This window comes from Carex rostrata, chromosome 16, assembly GCF_964058835.1.
Source record: "Carex rostrata chromosome 16, lpCarRost1.2, whole genome shotgun sequence".
NCBI lineage: Eukaryota > Viridiplantae > Streptophyta > Magnoliopsida > Poales > Cyperaceae > Carex > Carex rostrata.
This window is the reverse complement of record NC_135933.1, coordinates 170,629-189,810: the sequence shown is the minus strand read 5'-3', so window position 1 is coordinate 189,810 and position 19,182 is coordinate 170,629. Positions and strand designations below refer to the sequence as shown.

Below are 19,182 nucleotides of genomic sequence, written 5' to 3'. Positions count from 1 at the left end.
TTAAAACAGAAAATTAAAATTTTTTTTTGTATTGAAATATTAGAAATGTTGAATATATTTCTTTAAAAATAGATGAAATACAATATAATTTGATTTATTAGAAAGACTGCAACAAATAATCCGGATCAATATTTTTCAGGCCGAATTTTCCGCGACTGTAAGAAAAATTAATATATTTCTTTATGTGTTATTGGAAAAAAAATAAAAATGCTTAGATTCTGAGTTATTGATCCCGGTTCAAAAGTGACTTCTCGATAATTCAGAAAATATTGTGATCCTTCTAGGACATTTAATTTATGAAAAATTGTATCTATTTTTGAAAAAAAAAACAAAAAATTTAAGTTATTTAATTATTGTTATTAAATTTTTTTTATTAAAATAGATACAATTTTTTATAAATTAAATATAAATGTTAGAGGTTACGGGGTACGGGGATGTCTGGAACGCAACCTCTGTTTCCGGTTTAACTGGAGAGAAAACTCAGAATAATTCCCAACTTTGCATTCTTTTATTTTCTGGAATCTGGAGTATACCGTATTACCGTATACGGAGAGAAAAATGAGATGAGAAATCAAATGATCCCCAAATAAAAGGCGAAAATGAATGAGAAAGTAGAAGAATTTTAGAACGCCCCGCCCCTTCGAATTGCTTGGAGAAAGGGAGGGAAGATTAACTGTCTGATCGGAACGACGCCAAAATCTCTCAAACGAGAACTAGAAATGGAATTCATGTCCGCTTTGTGATCGGCAGCGACAAAATCAGGAGAAGAGACTTCAGTCGGCGCGATTTGGAGAGGCCAAAATCGCGAGAAAAAATCGCGCCTAAAAGGTAGAGATTTGACGAGAAACGATTTTGTAACTGTGAAAATACGTTGCTACCGTTGTTTTTTCTCTTATGACTTCCTCCCGTTCATCTTCCTCATCAAGTTCGGTCCTGAGATCCATTGTGAGACAAACCCTAGGCCCTAGCAGAAGCACAAGTCTAGCAAATTGAGACCTAGAATTGATTTTTTTATCTCCACAGCATCTGGAGTCTAGTGAATTGCACTAGTTTAGCTTTCTTCGACTTTGATAGCTACAAATGGTGTGATAATTTTCTTTAATTTTGCTATGAACCACCATCGCGTTTCCAATTTTATTTCCTTGCTTTGGCCGACCTAGTGGCATTAATTGTAAATTAAGTGTATTGTTAGGTTCTTTTTATACTATTCTACATTGAATTCTTTCATTTTATTTGCACTTTTCGATCAGCAAAATTCAATTTTAAATGAAGTCTTTTCCATTCTTTTCTATTGAACTGAATTCTATTCGTGTTATTTTTTATTCTGATCAGACTCTAAGATTATTTAAGAGTGAGAGAGAGAGCGCGCGCGAGAGAGAGAGAGAGAGAATGGAGGGAGGCCATCGTGGTGGGGCCCACAGCAGCACAGCTGCCGTTCAGGCCACCAACGACGACGCCGCCACCAGCAAGCTGTGCGTTTTCTCCATGCAACCCTACTATATTTCTAATTCATGTCAAAGCTCTTCCCTTTTCGTTTAAACCCCTCCAAGAGCTGAAATATGTGCAGCGTGATCCGTATTTATGCAGTATGCCCCTACTAACATTTGGTCGTTATGGTTTGAAGGTCGTGTGTTAACAAAGGCTATATCAAGGATGATTATGTTCATTTTTTCATCAGAAAACAGATAAGGAGGGCTCCTATAATCAATCGTGGTATGCTATTTTATATTTTATTTTATACTATTTCGCACCCAAATTGCAATCTCAATCTGACAATCTTGCATGTTAACTTTTTCTCTGGGACCAAGAATTGAGTATTGGAGCGACTCTATGCAAAATTTAACTTCAATGGAATTTTGTTTAAGTACAGTCTATTGATAAATTGAGTACTTTTGTTCTCTTTCCTAGGATATTTTTCTAGATGGGCTGTTCTTCGAAAAATGCTTCTCCAGTTTTTGAACACTCAAACTGATGAAAGAAAACAGATATTGTCTCTAGGAGCTGGTTTTGATACCACCTACTTTCAGTTGCAGGTACAAGTTATTTCAGATTAGTTTTACACAAGTTCTCGAAAAGAATGAATGATTCATATTTGCAAGATCTAAGTTATATAATTTAATATTTTTGTTCAGGATGAAGGAATTGCACCGCATCTTTATGTCGAACTGGATTTCAAGGAGGTGGTTGACATTTTTGGTTTCAAAGTCTGTATTTGTTTTGTTTTCTGTTTATTCATGTATTCATTTTGTACTTCTTTGGCTAGGTAACAAGTAAGAAAGCTGCTATTATAGAGCACTATAGCCAATTGAGGGAAAAGCTGGGACCAGATTCATTGATTTCCAAAGGTTGGGGCTCTCTTTTATTCAATTTTTTTTTTCCTCGCTTGATGGTTCCCACACAAATAAGAGCACATTAACACACAATTTGAATATTGAAATGTCTTTTCAAAATGTTAGAGAAAGGTGAAGTTGTCAGCAGCAACTACAAGCTACTTCCAATTGATATTCGAGATGTTCAAAAGCTAGATGACATGATAAATATAACACAGTTGGATCCTAGGTAAATATTAATACTTGTAAACAAATCAATGTCATCTTTTGTGTTACATTTTCATGCACACATCAGTAGTTACATATCTATATCTTATTTAGGATACAAGCGGTTGGAACCTCGCAGTACAATCCAAATTGATTATAAATTATCCAAATTATCCAGCCCCTACCCAGAAAAAAATAATGAGCAAGCCAACAACTGGTTTGTTCCCCCAAGGATTTGAACTATGGAAATGTACTCTTATCTTCTTATCAATTTGTTCAGAAAAAGGAAAAATTGGAACCATCCGTCTCTTTAGTATTTATGTAGAAAGGAATAGAAGTGAGGAAGAGGTGTATGTTGTTGGGTGGGTATTTTTTTTTTTTATGGGGTCCTGTGTGTTATTCATTTTACAGGGTTAGAGTGTGATATTTTTTATGTTTCCTTGGGTGCTAATCTATGCCATTAAAAAGGTTCACGGAGATACCCTAGATACCCTATTTGCTCTACCAGAGCAGAAAAAAATCAACATTTGAGACTACTTCACAGATAGAAGTTATCTAATTGGAAACAAATTGGAAGGAGCTAATTGTGATCTTTTTGTCAGCTTGCCGACCTTTATAATTACAGAGTGTGTGCTAATATACCTCGACCCAGCTTCAACACGTTCCATTGTTGGCTGGGCTGCCACTAAATTCTCTACTGCCATATTTTTTCTATATGAACAGGTAGCCAATTTCATCATCTCGATTTAGTGTTTTTTTAATTATAATTGACTATGTAGTTAATTTTTTTATAACATGCTGCCTCTGTTTCTTACTAGATTAACCCAGACGATGCATTTGGAGAACAGATGATAAAAAATTTAGAGGTACTATTAGTCTAACTTTGTTTTTCTCGCTGGTTTTTGTTATTACCAGTCATGAATTTTAGGCGCGTGCAAAAACATGAGTAGAGGATGTATAAACTTTACATATTTGTACAGAGTAGAGGATGTGCACTCCTCGGGATAAATGCTACTCCAACCTTAGCTTCAAAAGAAAGGCTTTTCCTTGATCAAGGGTGGCAGGTGCATATTTATATTCATCTAAACTGTTGGGATTAACTATTCTTTTGACAAGTGTTTTCTTTTCTACAGAGAGCTGTTGCATGGGACATGCTGAGGATATATGACGAATTCATTGACATTGAAGAAAAGCGCCGGTAATGTTTTTATTTTTATTTTTATATAAGAATGAAATTCAAATACAAACTCTCAATTGGCACTGGGCTCTGGTGATGGTTTTGTTTATAATCAATTTTAATTTTTCGAGACTTGTAGATTTTAGCTAGGAAATTATTTTTAATTGATTTACTTTGATTTCAGTATTGAGAGACTAGAATTGTTTGATGAATTTGAAGAGTGGCATATGATGCAGGCAAGACTATTTTATTTTCTTCAACTAATATTACATGTTTTTTGATGTATTTTCTTTAGACTTCTCTTTTGATGTCTGTGTTTCATAGTGAAATGTTATACTTATTGTTTCCTACAGGAGCATTATTGTGTGGCGTATGGAATTAATGATGGCAAGGTCGGTCTCTTTTGTGGTTGCACTATGTTCTTGTTCTCTTGAATTATTTGTCAAAACTTGAGAAAATGAAAATAGGAGTGCCTAACTTGTTAATTTTTATTTGCAGGGCTTGTTGGACGCATTTGGTTTCCCTAAAGAGTAGCTGCTGCTACTGACTCTTTTTTTTATTTATTTTCTAAGAATGTCTGTGAATGGTAACTAAATTTATACTGCTGCATGTGATTTTTGACATTTTCACATGCGTGAGCGTGACGTGTATTTTGAATTAATGGCAACTCGAAATTGTGTTTGCTTTGGAACATCATGCATTGCATTGTGATGAAAACTGGGCGACTAAATTAATGGAGGAGGCAACTAATCAATCAATCAATCAATCAACCCTGTGGTGTGGATCTTGTCAGACAAGCAATTAAGGTTAGACAATTTGAAAATACAATACAATGGGTGGTAAATATAAATTATATGACCTGTTACTGTTAGGGGATGAAGTACATGGGGTTTGGTAGCTTAAATGAACGGCTACTAACAGGATAACCCAACAAATCACTCCATTGATCTCCTGAATTTCCATGAATTCGGTATCCCTCCTCTTCAATTTCGCGTCTTTTCCCTGATTTGTATGCTGTTGCAGTTTTCCCTCGATCATTAGCTCCCCTGAGAGAGATAATTAAAGTCTTTACAAATTAAATAATAATATTTTAAAAGAATTCATTTGGGTTTTATCAATTCCCTTCAGCATTCCCTTCTAGAGTTGTATTACCTTAAGATGAGCTTATCCCAATGGAGAAAGCCTGCTCTTTTCAGATTCTCTATGGTCACATTCATGTGGCCCTCGCTGCGTCCAGTTAGAAAGATAGTTTTAAATCCTAGCGCTCTAACCTCTTCATACAGAATAAGACTGGATTCTATAGCTGGTGCAATTGCCTGTTCCACCCATACATCAAATTCCTCACTGTTAAACATCTCCGACCTATAATAATTTCACATAAAATTACCACCAGCATTCCCAATTTTATATTTTATAATAATAAAATGCATTTTTATTCCAAATTATGCCCAATTAATGGATTGTTAATAAAAGAAGGGTCATTGGAATTTGGAAGGCAGCTGTCTGTGATATATATAATTGGGCAGATTAAATGGTATATACGTGGATTGCGCAAATTTACCCATATCACAAAAAGAAAAGCAACGGTCAATGGTCAATGGTGAATGGTCAATTAGAAAAAGAAAAGCAAATTTACCCATATCCGTGACTGGCATAATACGGCAAATTCGAGAGCAATGTTTCATCGATATCAAAAATCCATGCATCCATCCCGTCTGCTTTAATCTCGACCGTCTGTGCATAAATTAACGATTCGCTCGCCGCCATCTCCAGATCGAACCGGTACGCTCGACCCGTTACATACTCTTCTACGTAGACCCCGCACTCAGCAGGGACAACGCGCCAAGGGGCCAAGTTATTCGCCTCTACACCGAACCGCCAGCTGTCGCACCTCAATTGGGTCAAGGTCGAATCCTTCTGCTCTTCGAGGGAAGTGAATTGGAGAATTAGCGGTCTGGGGAGGACTTGTGACTGTTCGATCGTGTCCAGAGGGGAGGAGAGAATGAGGTGAGGGCAGAATAAGAGAGCGATCAGAGAGAGTAATACGAAGGATTTCATGGGGAACAGTAACAGTAACAGTAACAGTTAGTTTTTTTGTTTTTTTTTTTATCGATCGATCGATCAGAGAGATCGATCGAGAGAGAGAGAGAGAGAGAGAGGGATGCTGCTAGGCTAGCTAGTAGAGGTTGCTTAATGGAGGCGATTTACTGTCGTCTCCGTTGCCCGTTGGGTTGAGTTTGCTTTATGGAGGCTGCTTCCCTGATTATTATAATTTATGGTATCGATCCAGAAGAAATCTATCGTTATAATTTACCTAACGGAGTGGCGTGTATGGAAAGAGACAGGTAATTAAGAAACTTTGGTACTGGGTTACGTGCTCCACACCTCCCCGCCCCGGCTCCCCGTCTGTTAAGTCTGTTAAGTCTGTTGGGGGCGGTTACGTTCTAAAATTTGATAATAATAAATAAAGGGAAACCTGCCCTGGTCTACAAATCTACAATCACGACGCGGAATTGCGGAAAAAGATTCCAACTGAGATGTGAATTTTTAGATACACCCAGTTGTCAGCTACACGAGTCACTGAACCAAGTGTAGTTAGAAAAATATGAGAAGAGACGTTAGCAAGGCCGCCGACCCGGGCATTCTGGACGACTCCCATTACAAATGCGCTCAAATTACGCCAAATTACGCCATGTGTGGGCGGTGCAGCTTTGCTGGGCACATTAATTAATTAATTAATTAATGGGAACTTATTCAATGCTTTCCGTCTGGATTCCTCCATTTAATCATAATACTAACAATAATAATCACCATCAAAGATAAGAATCCATTTTTTAGTAAAGGTGAAAGCTCAAAGGTCAAACCACCAAAATATTTAATATCCACATAGGATTCTATTCGAATTCCAAAGCTTCGATATCTCATACATAGAGCACTACCTTTGCCACTAAATCAAAGACTGATTATCCATAATGATAATTATTGCTATAATATTAATGTCAATAACATAATGATAACAATGATTACGACGACCAATGGCGGATCTAGAGAGGCTCAGGGATAGGCACTTGCTTACCCTTGAATTTGAAATTTTTATTAGACTTAGCGGTAAATTAAATTTGTGCATATCCCTGAATGGACTTGTGCCTACCCCTGGATCACGTGCCGCAATCAAGTTAGATTTTACGTGTCATGATGTGCCATGATCAAATTTGAAAGGATGGTCACAGCACGTTAGTTATGCTTTGACCACACATGTCGTGCCGTGACGTGGCGTATCTGGCTGGTCACGCCATGTCTTTTTTAAATTTCTATCCACTACTCCGCTCTTATTCGCCAGGAAAAAAAAATTGCACTATTGACATTAGTTTTGACCTACCTTGATAGAAATTATGGATCCGCCCCTGACGATGACGACCATATAAATAATGATCATAGTGGTAATGATAATAGAGTTTGGCTAATATAACATCAGTGTCATTTCAGCCTAGATAACACAAACTCTAAAACATATCAAATCAACTTCGAACGACTAATCCAAACCGTTCAAACCGATTTACATTATGAGTGATGCGTTTACATACAATTTTTTTATATTTTCGAGTTATTTTAGTATCAAATCAAGCGACAAAAATATTGAAAATTTAATGTATTAAAATTAATTTAAAAACTCACACATTTGACCACTTGACTTAATACTAAATAAATTCGAAAAGTTATGAATTTTGCATGTAAATGCACAACTAATGAAGTAGATCGGTTTGAACGATTTGGATTTACCGTTTGAAGTTGATTTCATAGTTTTTAGAATTGGTGTTATATAGATTGAAATGACACTGACGTTATACTAGCCAAACTCATGATAATAAGGCACTTTCCTGCAAATCCGAACATTCAATTTGATCGCGGTCTTAGCTAAATGGGACGGTCATGAGGTGATAATGTTGTCACTGCTTTTTGCACCAGACTTCCAAGTATATTTTGTACCAAGTTTCAATTAAAGGAATTAAAGAATTTTTAAGGGAATGGGTTTGATACTGGACATTAGTTTCAACCCAGCTGGAACATCTCTATAGATGCGATGCTGTGTATGTGAATAATGAAGGCGAGACAGGAGCAGAATCTCAGCCAACAAGTTGTGAAGAAGATGATGAAAACCGGTTGGATGATTGAATTTGTTGGCATAGATGATTTACAGCAAAAAATAGTTCTGACAACACTGATAAGTACCAAAGTAAAAGGAAAAAATATATTGAATCTATGAAAAGTGAATGAATATTCAAAAGGATGTACCACTTACACTGAATTGCTTGTGTTCAGCAAAATGTCGACTCAAAAATCTCCATGTAAATAATTATTGACGAAATATAAAAAAAAACGATTAAAACTAGAGACAAAAAAAGATAGCTAATTAGAGCAAAGCTAGCATGTGCAATGCTCACCAAAGAACTTGGTGAATATAACTCTAAAATCTATCGGATTGATTTCAAACGACGAATCCAAACCGTTGAAACCGACATACTTCACGGCTCACGAGTGATGCGTGTAGATGCAAATTTTGAAATTTTCAAACCTATTTAGTACAAAGTCAAGCGAATTACTCTGACAGTCTGACCCAACTTACAAAGGGACTGTTCTGAACTTGGAAAGTTAGTATGGGTTCATTTCAAAGTGGTGAAAAGGTTTGATTCTTATACAATTTCTTGATAACTCATGCTGATAGCAGTACTTGTAAGCCCCAAGTTAACCTCAATTAAATCTTTCACATTAACCTTCAACTCTGCACTTTGCATCAAAAAACCTTCATTGACAGAAGCGGGCCCGAAGTTAGACCAATATAAAGGAGATCTTAGTGGATTAGTGTGGTTGGATCAACAGATCAAAGACAGTGATGATGAAGATGAGGTCAAAATAATGATGAGATATTGAGTTTTATGAGTTATTTTAATGTATTGTTCTTTCATCATTTTCTACCGCTTTGACTTTATACTAAATAAATTTAAAAAAAAAAAAATTTGCATATTCACACATCACTCGTAAAGTAGATCGGTTTCAACAGTTTAAATTTGTCGTTTAAAACTAATCCGATAGATTTTGAAGCTTATGCTCACCAAATCTTCTTGGTGAGCATAGCATACCCTTTTACTCAGCTAATTATTTACAAAACCCTTGAAATAGTAGACACCGTAAAAACAGACTCTAGAGTATATCATTACAATTCAGAGTGAGCATGATCGACAGAACACATAAAATAGTCACTGCACCAAACAATTGAAGAAAAACATCCCGACTACCTGGAGAGTATCATCTCTACATGTTATAATTAAGGAAAAAGCTAACATAAGAGAAAAGCCTTAAAATGCAGAATGCATCAGATTTAGGAATCAGCAGTCTTGACAATAAAGTTCTGGCAGCTGATTGGGTTCATCACAACTGGTGGGCCAGCTGTGCGGGGCCATGCCTGGAACTGCTTGTCAGTTGCGGCCCACCATTCCTTGTCAGCAACTGTCTTTGGTGTCGTTCCTGATTTAACAAAGTAAAATGTACGAAATAGTGATAATATGTAAACAGGATGAGAACACAAACCTTCAGGAAAGGTTCTGAGACAACATAAAAACCAACGATATTTGAAGAAAATAACAATTTGATATATATAGCATGACAAAATGCAAAACGAGAAATATGGCACCCCCCTACCCCCTAGTATGAGATAACCCTACAAAACCTAAAAATGATCATATGAACTCCTCCTTTGGCATTTACTTAGGTTGACAATATACCCCATTGTCCCCATTTGCCTCATTGTCCTACTCCACAGGGATGAATAAAAGACAGACAGTTTATCATTCTTTAAAAGGAATAGGATAAATTGGCATGTGTGATATTCCCGTTGTTGATTGGAGATTGGAAAGAGATATTAAAAAGAAACAATTGCTTAATTATAGTATTGATTTCGGGGTTTCTATATTTTGTGGTAATTGTGTCGAGTATTGTCCAACAAACTGTTTATCAATGACTGAAGAATATGAACTTTCGACTTGTGATCGTCATGAATTGAATTATAATCAAATTGCTTTAGGTCGGTTACCAATCTCCATAATTGGAGATTACACAATTCAAACTGTTATGAATTCGACTCAAATCCAAAGAGACAAAGAGAATTCCTTTGATTCAAGAACAATTACCCATTACTAAGATTTTCCTCTTATAGATGTAAGCAGGAGATAGTTCTCTTACAAGAGCATCATAGATGATGCTTTCATGTTTTTTGAATGAAATAATTATTTCTTATATTAAAAAAATAAAAGAGCAAGTATAAAATTGGGAAACATGGAAATGATTATACCTCCAAAGATCTTCTGATTAGCGAGGATGTTATCACAGACATAAGCTATGGCGAAGGAACCAGCAAGTGAACCGATGATGTACTTGGCCGACATCTTTTCTTACTGCACCACATTCATAGAACATTATTAATTAAAACCAACTTCTAACTGATATCTGTTTGTCTATATAATTCAACAACATACTAGCATGTAATTACTTAAAAGGTCATTTATGAATTGCAGTTTTAGTAACACACTAGTGATCTGGTACGTAGAATTAGACTAGAAATCAAAGGAATAACAACATTAACATAAAGTGCATAAAATAAATAAAAGATTGTTAAAAAGGAAGGATTTGTCAAGTTCCCGATTAGAAAGATGGATATTGGTGTTAATCTTACTATACAACCATAAGATTTAGGTGTAGCAAAAGAAAGATAAATGACACAAAGGTTCATTGATCCAATGCGAGAATAAATATGATTTAGGATGTTGTGCAGGTAGGTTTTGATTGTACTAACATAGAATTGCAAAATTTAGATTAAAACTGTTTCGATTGAATGAATTATACAATCGAAACATTGTTTAAAAAAGAAAAAGATTCTCCAGTCAGAAAGGCATCAAGCAGCAAGACAAGGGTAGCAATACACCGGTACAAGCTCGGTGTCCAAAAATACAGTTAGGGTTTAAGCTCTAAACCAAAAATGCTCATGGAAACCTTTGTCTAGTGATCTCAACCCTTAGAGCAAGCGAGCACAATTATTGGTTATCGGGTTCGGATCTAGAGAGAAAGAGGAATACCCGGTAGCTGTGAGAGAGTAACTCAAATCGCAAGCGGCGCAAACCCCTATCGGGTGGCCGCGCACAAAGCTGAGAAAGAAAAGAGAAGAAAGTTCGGGAGAGGGGGAAGAGGTTCGAGAAACAACTCAGCGAATCCGTATGCTCTCAGTCTCAGGTATTGCAGTATTGCAGAGGATCACCTCACTACTTTACGGTTTGAGATTCGAGTCACCATAGGGGCTGTATTTTTTGGCTTTCAGATTCGTGCCAAGTCAAAAACAACGTTCCAGATCTAGTAATTGTAAAAGATTCCCATATTAGGTATTCGAGACTCGAGAGGATGTGAATTCCAACTCAGCGGGGGTCAGTCGTCACTCGTCAGTAGAAGAGAAATATAAACGAAATAGATAATTGGGGTCTGACATGTGGGCCTCATATGTCAGATTGAATTTATGTTTCTTATGAATGAAAAATTTCCAGCATATCCATATAAACTTCTAAAATAATCAATTTTTTCATAAAGACATCATAATATTATTATTTTTTGAAATACTTGATAGTTGGAAACATCATAATATTCAATATCTTCGCAATAACTTATTTTTTTTTTCTTGTATCGCCTTTTATTTTTTTTATTTTTTTATCTAATTATTTTAAAAAAAATTAAATTGACTAACATCCCCTCTCTATTTTATTTTTGAAGAACATTAACATTTATTGAAAGAATTTAAATTCAACATCTATTTTCCTAATAAATAGGAATAAATTACAAAATACATAGAGCTGCTATTTTTATTAATACCCTAAAATAAAAGAAAATTTTAAAACTGCCTCGTCCGCTGGGCCCACGGGCGGCCCACCCTCCCTAACAGACCGCCCGGGTCAGGGGCGGTCCACTAGGGACTAGACCACCAGAGGGCCAGGCGGTCCGCTAATTTTTTTTTGTTTTTGTAAAGAGATCTTAATATTTTGATTTAAATAATTTTGTGAAGAAATTTTTTTTCTTATTTAGAGTGTATGCTAAAATATAAGACATTTGATATATTTATGAAGTGATGTCGTAACTCTTTATATTGATTTGATTTGTCAGTTGGATATCACAAATCTAAATATAACACTAATTAAGGACTTGGTTTTGATTCTTAAATTTCCAAGCTCTGACAGTTTGTTGATCTTCTTCTCTTTATTTCTGATACTAAAACAGTAGTTTAGAGCTACTAAAATATGAACAAACATCAAATTAAATCTCTGTCAATGCACAAAGCACCATAGACTGACTTCTGATATGGTACCAAGTCCAAACTCAGCAGCCAAGCACCAAGCAAAGGTCACTGGTATAGTGCAATGCACTATTCTTGTAAATCAGCAAGTCTAGACTGATACAGGGACCAAACTGAAAAAGTGATTAACCAGCATCTAGAGCATTCAAAAATACACAAAATTGACACAAATTTCAATTTATTTGGATTTTTCTACAGTTAGTTATGAATTTCCAAAGTTTAGCTTTCAAAAAAACTTTAAACAGCCATAACTTTGGCTAGGAAAGTCGGATTTGCGCATATAACCACTTTTCGGAAAGGGGAGGAGGGATGAGACGGATCTGAATATCACCCCGGGGTAGTCCCCGAGCAATCGAAGCATCATAATTTCAAAAAAACATCGTTTAGTGCCTCAAAAATTCAGTTTAAGTTTTTGTTCAACGGTAGATACAATGATTAGTATTTTGTTTAGTCAAAACCCTAAGAGATTATTCAAGAATTATTCATATAATTATTTTAAAATGTATTTACTATTTATTGTGTTTGTTTGCATATCTCCGAGCAAATGGTATATGTCGACAATAATTATCTAAAAAAAAAATAGAATTTGACATCATTGAGGCAATCTAACTATATTTGCTTGTGTATATTTGAATAAAATAAATTATTAAGAATCAAGGTCAAGTCCTTAATTAGTGTTATCTTTAGACTTGTGATATCAATCTGACAAATCAAATCAAAATTATAAAGAGTTACAACATCACTTCATAAATATATCAAATGTCTTATTTTTTAGCATACAATTTAAACAAGAAAATTTTTCTTCACAAAATTATTTAAATAAAAAAATTGAGATCTCTCTCTAAAAAAAAAAAAAAAAATTAGAGGACCGCCCGGTGCCCAGGCGGTCTGGTCCCTAGTGGACCGCCCCTGGCCCGGGCGGTCTGTTAGGGAGGGTGGGCCGCCCGTGGGCCCAGCGGTCGGGGCAGTTTTAAATTTTTTTTTTTTAGGATATTAATAAAAATGATCGTACATAATACGAGGTGAAAGAAATGATAAAGAAGGGCATATCAGAGGATTTTATTTAAAATTTTGAAGACCCGGACAACTTGTTTTAGGATAATTGAAAAGGAATATTAAAATGTAAAATTTTCAAGCCTTTTTTTCCTGTATGTCTGTTCATATGTAAACAAAGCATATTTACTACGTATTACTACTATATTTTATTATTTTATTATTTTATTATTTTCTTAGGCTTTCTGGCTCCGAGGATTGAGCTAAGGCCCATTTTCGGACTGTAATATATTCTTGGGCCTTGACCCAGCAGAAGTTCTGCTCTTCAGTCATAATAAGTTTTTCTTGCCATTTGAGTTCGAACTGGACTATTTTGTTCATATTTGATCCGAGTTCGAATTGGACCGTTAATGAAAGGTGGGCCGAGATTTGAATTGGATTCAGTCAACGATCACACAATTAATTTAGTATTGTAATCGCCTACAGGCTACAGCTACAGGCCATGGTGCAACTGCAACTGCAACCCAACCATTATATATAATTTAACCAATAGAATCTTGTTAAGCTGGCTAATAATAACATGTACTATCTATCAATCTATCATCATTCATCAGCAAAACTAAAATTCTGCATTTACAGAACCTTACGTGGATGGAACGTGCCATCAGGATCAGGTACACCGCCAGCTCTGCTGCACGTGCATCACCAGACGGTCCGCCACACGTGCGACCAACTACCCAACTTCTCATTCGACGTCCAGGATTGAGTTGACACGTCATGTTGGCTTAATTCGACGGTCCGGATTTGAAATCACGTGTGTTCTTTATGTTTTATATTTTCAGGGTAGCTTGTTAATTTTTCTATAGCTTTGCTTTTGACTACTTTTGTGCTTTTGCATGAAGCTGCTTAGAAGGTGGTCTGATCTGATGCAAGGAAAAAGGAATTAACTTGTTTCGGAGAGAGTGATTCCCATTATACATCCCCAACTTGGCACCATAATTTCTATATATTGAACTAATTAAAGAATTGAATTAAAAATTGCTCCAAATCATTTGGTGGAAGAATTGTTGACCGTTAGAAGGATGGAAGGGTGTGGGTTTGACCACCGAGCCCACGTGTGGTAGACAAGTTTGTACCATGCATGGCTGGATGCCTCGGGATTCCACGTACGACCACATGTGATGTGTCATGTGTGCACCTACCTATAACCTATTCATTCATTTCTCCAACTTGGATTCTTACTAATCATCTCTTTCTTCATGGAAATTAATTAATTAATTAATTAATTAATTAATTAATTAATACTGGCCACTTGCAATTTATAATGGTACCACTTGTTGGCAACTAATAATGGTTATAGGAGAATAATTATAATTAGTGCATGTCCCTGGTTGTCCTCCAAGTTGCTCAATAATTTAATTAATTTAATTAAGCTCTCCAAGATACCATATATATGTTATCTTCAATTACTCTCAATAATTAGGTTTAAGTAAAATTTTAAAAATCACAGAGAAATTTCCAATGATTATATATCGACATTAATGTTTTAATATGCATAATTCATTATAAATACTACTTAATTTTCTGATATAACCCCATAGGAAATCAATCTGTTATGGAAATTCAGCATATCGATCAGGCTAATCAATTTTTATGGGAAGAGTTTCTAGCCTGTGAAGTGCACGAATGTAATTCTTTTTTCTTAATCCGTCAGTTCCTAAAAAGCACCTTTAATTTAATAAATAAATATTAAGCTGATCGTGCGGTTATTCATTCCACAAAAAAAAAAAAATTGCATAAACGGAACCCTGTGATTATGAGAGCCCTCAGCCCAGCCATGCACATGGCAACAACTATAAAAAGTAATAAAATGTAAGCAATTTTAGATTTCCGTATACTGTTGGTGGGGACCCGTTTGCGGTGTTCTATCAATTCTCGAGTGTACCAAACTACCAATAGAGGATCTGCAAAAACTCATAAATTTGCATGATTAGGAGCCCCAAGTTGAACAATAATCTAGACACTCTGTCATCCCAACGAGGGAACACACAAGGGCATGAACCATGTGGGATGCACATGGGACCGAAGCTTTGGTACGAGGGGTTAAGTCGGTATATATATATATATATTTATATTTTCTTAATTTATATAAGGTGTTTAATTTAAATTAAATTCATGAGCAATCTTTTTTTTCACATTTGGCAATACTAGAACTGTACATTCAACCCAACTTTTAATATGTATAAAGTGCTTCTTTACGTGTGCTTTAAACTATATAGTTTTTTTTTTTTTTTTTTAGTATGAGATGACAGTTTTTTTTAAAATTAAATGACCTTTTGGACTACGAGTTATGGATTTCAAACATGTGATTCTCATATGGAAATTATTTTGTAATTAATTTTGTTAATTTTTTTAATTAAAAGTTCGTAGGCAATTTTATTGAACTAAAAGAGTTACAAACTAGCTCTTACATAATATCAGAACATGAGTGTTTGAGAAAGTATACAGCTGTACACAAACTAAAAACGCACAAGTATGTGCATCATGTTGAGACCAAGATGGTCATCCTTTCTTGATCGAAATGATAGGAGCCTAGTGATTATTTTCTCGGTGTGCATATATAGTTGTAATATTCCTTCTAGCATACTACATCGGAGAAGGCATTGAATCAAATCGGACCGAGAATTGAATCAATCGGACCATGACAGTCACCACTCCGAATTTGATGATTTGTTTATCATTTTGTTCTTTAGTATTTCATTATTTATAGATCATTCAGGTTGAGGATTTGGAATTGTGAAAATCTATACGGGAGTTAATGAATACTCTAAAGTGTCTCTAGTCTTAGTAATTAATAAGGAACATTAATTGTCGGTATAATATTAGCATTTGGATTAGATGATGATCATGTTCTGTAGATCATATGATAGGAAATTGTCAATCTAATCAAATGGATACCTGATGGAGATCAGAGGATTGGACGTGACCAAAATAAAATATTTAATATGAATTGTGTTTGTGTCATTAATATTTTATTTGTGTTTGAAATTCTAAGGTATGAGGTGGTTGTTTCTCTCACATAAGAATGCGTATTCGTGGTATTATCTAACGTTGTCCATAACTGGCAACTATACAGATTCTATCTCAGTATGTATACCTTGTGTGGAGAGATAATAATCATCAAGAATACCAATGTCTCTCATGAAAATAAGTGATGATATCACTGGGTCCCTTGATGAAATAATACAAATATGTACACATATGATGAAGGAGTTAATCATAATTACTGAATTATTTCAGAATCAAGAAAGAATCATATTTGCAAGGATGACACATTCCTACCTTGAACCTATTCATGATATTATGAGACATGAAATTGATACAAGGCAATTGTTGCTTTAGGAATCGTGCTATAACAGATACTTATCATCTGTGTCTTTTGGATAATTACAATGCATATTACTAAGTGCCGCTTCTAATTTATGGAATGAAAAGAAGTTCCATATTTCATTATCAAATGACATAGATCCCACAGGGTCACACTAATAAGAAATTAATTAAAAATGCTCGCTAATTTATTTGACATGTGTGACATGGATGATAAATTGAATTCTCTACCTAAACATGAGATAAATGATTATGGGGATAATTATATGATGTTATGGATTTAATTAAATAGTTTAATAAAATTCAAATATCGGAAAAAGATCAAAATGGAAGAAGCTTTGTGAGCTACAAAAAGGAGTTTTCGTGGGCAGCAAAGAGGTTAAGGATCTTAAACACTACATCTCAGGGACCTTCGTCTCTTGTTTGGAGACAAGAAAGAAAATGTATGATGTTTATTGATTTGAAAATTTAATTTTGATTTGATTTCAGTCGCATATGATGATCTTTTTTAGTACTTTTTTTGTCAAAATTTAAAAACTATGCTGCCTTAAGTACCATGAATACCCGACAGAATGTACATATAGTTGTATACTGTAATGTAAAATTTGAAATAGGAAAATTTGTTGAGAAAAATAAATACAATATTGAATATATTTTATAAATTTGAAAACTTTCCCGGTGAATTTTCGATGTACTATAGTACATTTAAAACATGTTCATAATATTAACAAGAGTGGAGTTAAAATGCTATATTGTTTTCTTGTTCTAATTATACCTCACATGTTTGTCACTATTTTCAAGGTCTAAACAGTTGTTTCGAACTGTTCAACATAATCTCCATATATTAAAATGTGTTTGGAGACTAATTTATATATATTTTTTAAATTGTTTTACTATTTTTTAGATATGTCCAAAATCACTGATTTTAGGTGATCCAAAATCTTTTGAAAAATAATAATTTTGTACCTATTTAAAAGAAATAGTAAAAAAAATAAAAAAAATTTGGTCTCCAAACACATTTTAATATGGAGATCATATTGAGCGGATCGGATCGACCGTCATTTTAACCCTATTAAAATGACTCCGAATAAAAACAATATCTCTCTTAAAAAGATAACATATTTATCGCATTGCACAAAATAAAATATAAATATTTTCACAGGTAATCATAGTTGAAGAATAACATAATCTATCATAAACTACAAAGAGAACAACACATAGGTGATGCGTGAGATAGTGCAAAAAAAGATATTACTTAATCATAGTTTTAAAAAAATAATTTCTTACAATCTAAGGTCACCATGTGCCAAGTAAAGTTTACTAATAATATATTACACTGATTGAGTAGTGTGCAGGTTTTGTTTTTTAGAGAAGCCAGGGTCAGGGTCAGGGTCAGGGACATGGAATTTTTATAAACTAACCTACAGATGATTATGTACATCAATGACCTAATTACTAAAGTTTTTTTGGTTTGTTAATTATTGGATGGAGGCGGGCAGTTTTGGTTGAAGGACTGTGATTTAATTGCGAGGAGTGTATGTGTTACTGTGTATGTAGAGAGAGGATGATTGGATTGGGGCGCACGTGAGGAGACAGCTAGCACGCACAAGTGGTAATGATCACCTAGGATATCAATCAATCAATCAATCAATCAATTGGTGCCACTGCCACCCGGACCCGGTTCATTCAAAAACATTGAGTGGTATGGTACCCGGCCGGTTCTTAGAATCTCGATTTCCTATGCCACCTAGGATATACAACATTGTGTGTGACCCTATGGACGACAAGCACTGTTGTAAATAATGATATGCATTCGTCGGATGGGCAGTAGCACCAGGCGATTAATCGTACAAATCAGCCAATTAGTTGGTTTCATTTGCAAACAGCCTTCCGAATGATTAATCAGTCAATCAGTTGGACTAAACAGTCGTTTTTTAAACATCGGTGACAAGACATATTGAAACCAATAATGAAAATCAAGACTGCATTGATTTGTCACAGAAAATCATGGCTACACAGGTCCGGTCCGGACGTCCGGTCCAGTTTTGACTTTTGTACACTATATAATACAAGTAAAGAACACAACGCTAGTGCGGCTCTGTAACTGTAACTCAACAAATGATATCTTGGGCGAATTGTATAACAAGCAACGACCTAAAACTAAAACAGATCATCGTATAAAATAAAATAAAATAAAATAAAATATATGGTTGGTTTGCAGTTTGCTACCTGAACCTGATGAGCAAAGCCCGGGAATATCTTGCTGCTTAATGAGAAAGAAAGTGACCTGTCATTTCTCCATACGCAGTTCATTTTTTTTTTTCTTTGGCAAAATACTTCCTCACTCTGCTAGGTTCTGAATTTCGACCATAGAAGCGTGACCACGTGGCATCAACTTTTTTGTTTTGCAATATTTTTCCTCACTCTGCTAGGTTCGGAATTCGACCATGGAATGACCAAAAAAATAAAAAATTCCAAAGATTGGTTTTTCTACAAAAATTGGTTTGGAGATCAATAAAAAATAATTCCAAAGATTCTTTTTATTTATGCATAATATCAGGAGTGGAGGCATCATTTGCAAGTTATGAGGGTCAATTCTCGGAAATTTTATAGTATTTATAAAATTTTATTCTAAATTATATACAAAATTATGTCTATGTACAATTTTTTTATAATCAATATGAGTTAATTGACCCTCCTTC

General features: G+C 34.9%; 4 protein-coding genes across 4 annotated transcripts in view; 2 read left to right on the top strand and 2 right to left on the bottom strand.

Moving 5' to 3' along the window:
- LOC144567134 (peroxisomal acyl-coenzyme A oxidase 1-like) overlaps nt 1–19,182 on the top strand; it is a 104,626-nt gene that overhangs the window by 20,451 nt on the left and 64,993 nt on the right. The gene's annotated exons all lie outside the window — the stretch shown is intronic.
- Nucleotides 555–4,407, top strand: SBI1 (Leucine carboxyl methyltransferase). The gene is made up of 14 exons (XM_078317478.1): nt 555–828; nt 1,333–1,472; nt 1,625–1,713; nt 1,909–2,033; nt 2,133–2,180; nt 2,264–2,345; nt 2,457–2,559; nt 3,140–3,260; nt 3,356–3,403; nt 3,518–3,601; nt 3,671–3,735; nt 3,899–3,950; nt 4,068–4,106; nt 4,213–4,407. Exons 2-14 carry the CDS (start codon nt 1,390–1,392, stop codon nt 4,246–4,248), a joined length of 975 nt encoding a protein of 324 aa, XP_078173604.1. The 5' UTR covers nt 555–828; nt 1,333–1,389; the 3' UTR covers nt 4,249–4,407.
- On the bottom strand, nt 4,548–5,784 carry LOC144567354 (HAD superfamily, subfamily IIIB acid phosphatase). Its single transcript, XM_078317479.1, has 3 exons — nt 5,351–5,784; nt 4,867–5,076; nt 4,548–4,760 (listed from the first exon to the last, which is right to left on the bottom strand). The coding sequence occupies exons 1-3, from the start codon at nt 5,770–5,772 to the stop codon at nt 4,583–4,585; spliced, it is 810 nt and encodes a 269-aa protein (XP_078173605.1). The 5' UTR covers nt 5,773–5,784; the 3' UTR covers nt 4,548–4,582.
- LOC144567871 (uncharacterized) lies at nt 8,893–10,987 on the bottom strand. The gene is made up of 3 exons (XM_078318078.1): nt 10,842–10,987; nt 10,061–10,163; nt 8,893–9,237 (listed from the first exon to the last, which is right to left on the bottom strand). The coding sequence occupies exons 2-3, from the start codon at nt 10,152–10,154 to the stop codon at nt 9,092–9,094; spliced, it is 240 nt and encodes a 79-aa protein (XP_078174204.1). The 5' UTR covers nt 10,155–10,163; nt 10,842–10,987; the 3' UTR covers nt 8,893–9,091.

Bases quoted from the DNA above. Each gene is read 5' to 3' on its own strand.
- LOC144567871 (XM_078318078.1), bottom strand. From the start codon at position 10,154: ATGTCGGCCAAGTACATCATCGGTTCACTTGCTGGTTCCTTCGCCATA. The intron at 9,238-10,060 runs GTATAATCATTT...TTGTTAAATCAG, and splicing joins TAATCAGAAGATCTTTGGAG to GAACGACACCAAAGACAGTT.
- SBI1 (XM_078317478.1), top strand. From the start codon at position 1,390: ATGGAGGGAGGCCATCGTGGTGGGGCCCACAGCAGCACAGCTGCCGTT. The intron at 3,261-3,355 runs GTAGCCAATTTC...GTTTCTTACTAG, and splicing joins TATTTTTTCTATATGAACAG to ATTAACCCAGACGATGCATT. The intron at 3,736-3,898 runs GTAATGTTTTTA...CTTTGATTTCAG, and splicing joins GACATTGAAGAAAAGCGCCG to TATTGAGAGACTAGAATTGT.
- LOC144567354 (XM_078317479.1), bottom strand. From the start codon at position 5,772: ATGAAATCCTTCGTATTACTCTCTCTGATCGCTCTCTTATTCTGCCCT. The intron at 5,077-5,350 runs GTAAATTTGCTT...AAATTATTATAG, and splicing joins TATGCCAGTCACGGATATGG to GTCGGAGATGTTTAACAGTG. The intron at 4,761-4,866 runs GTAATACAACTC...TATCTCTCTCAG, and splicing joins TGGGATAAGCTCATCTTAAG to GGGAGCTAATGATCGAGGGA.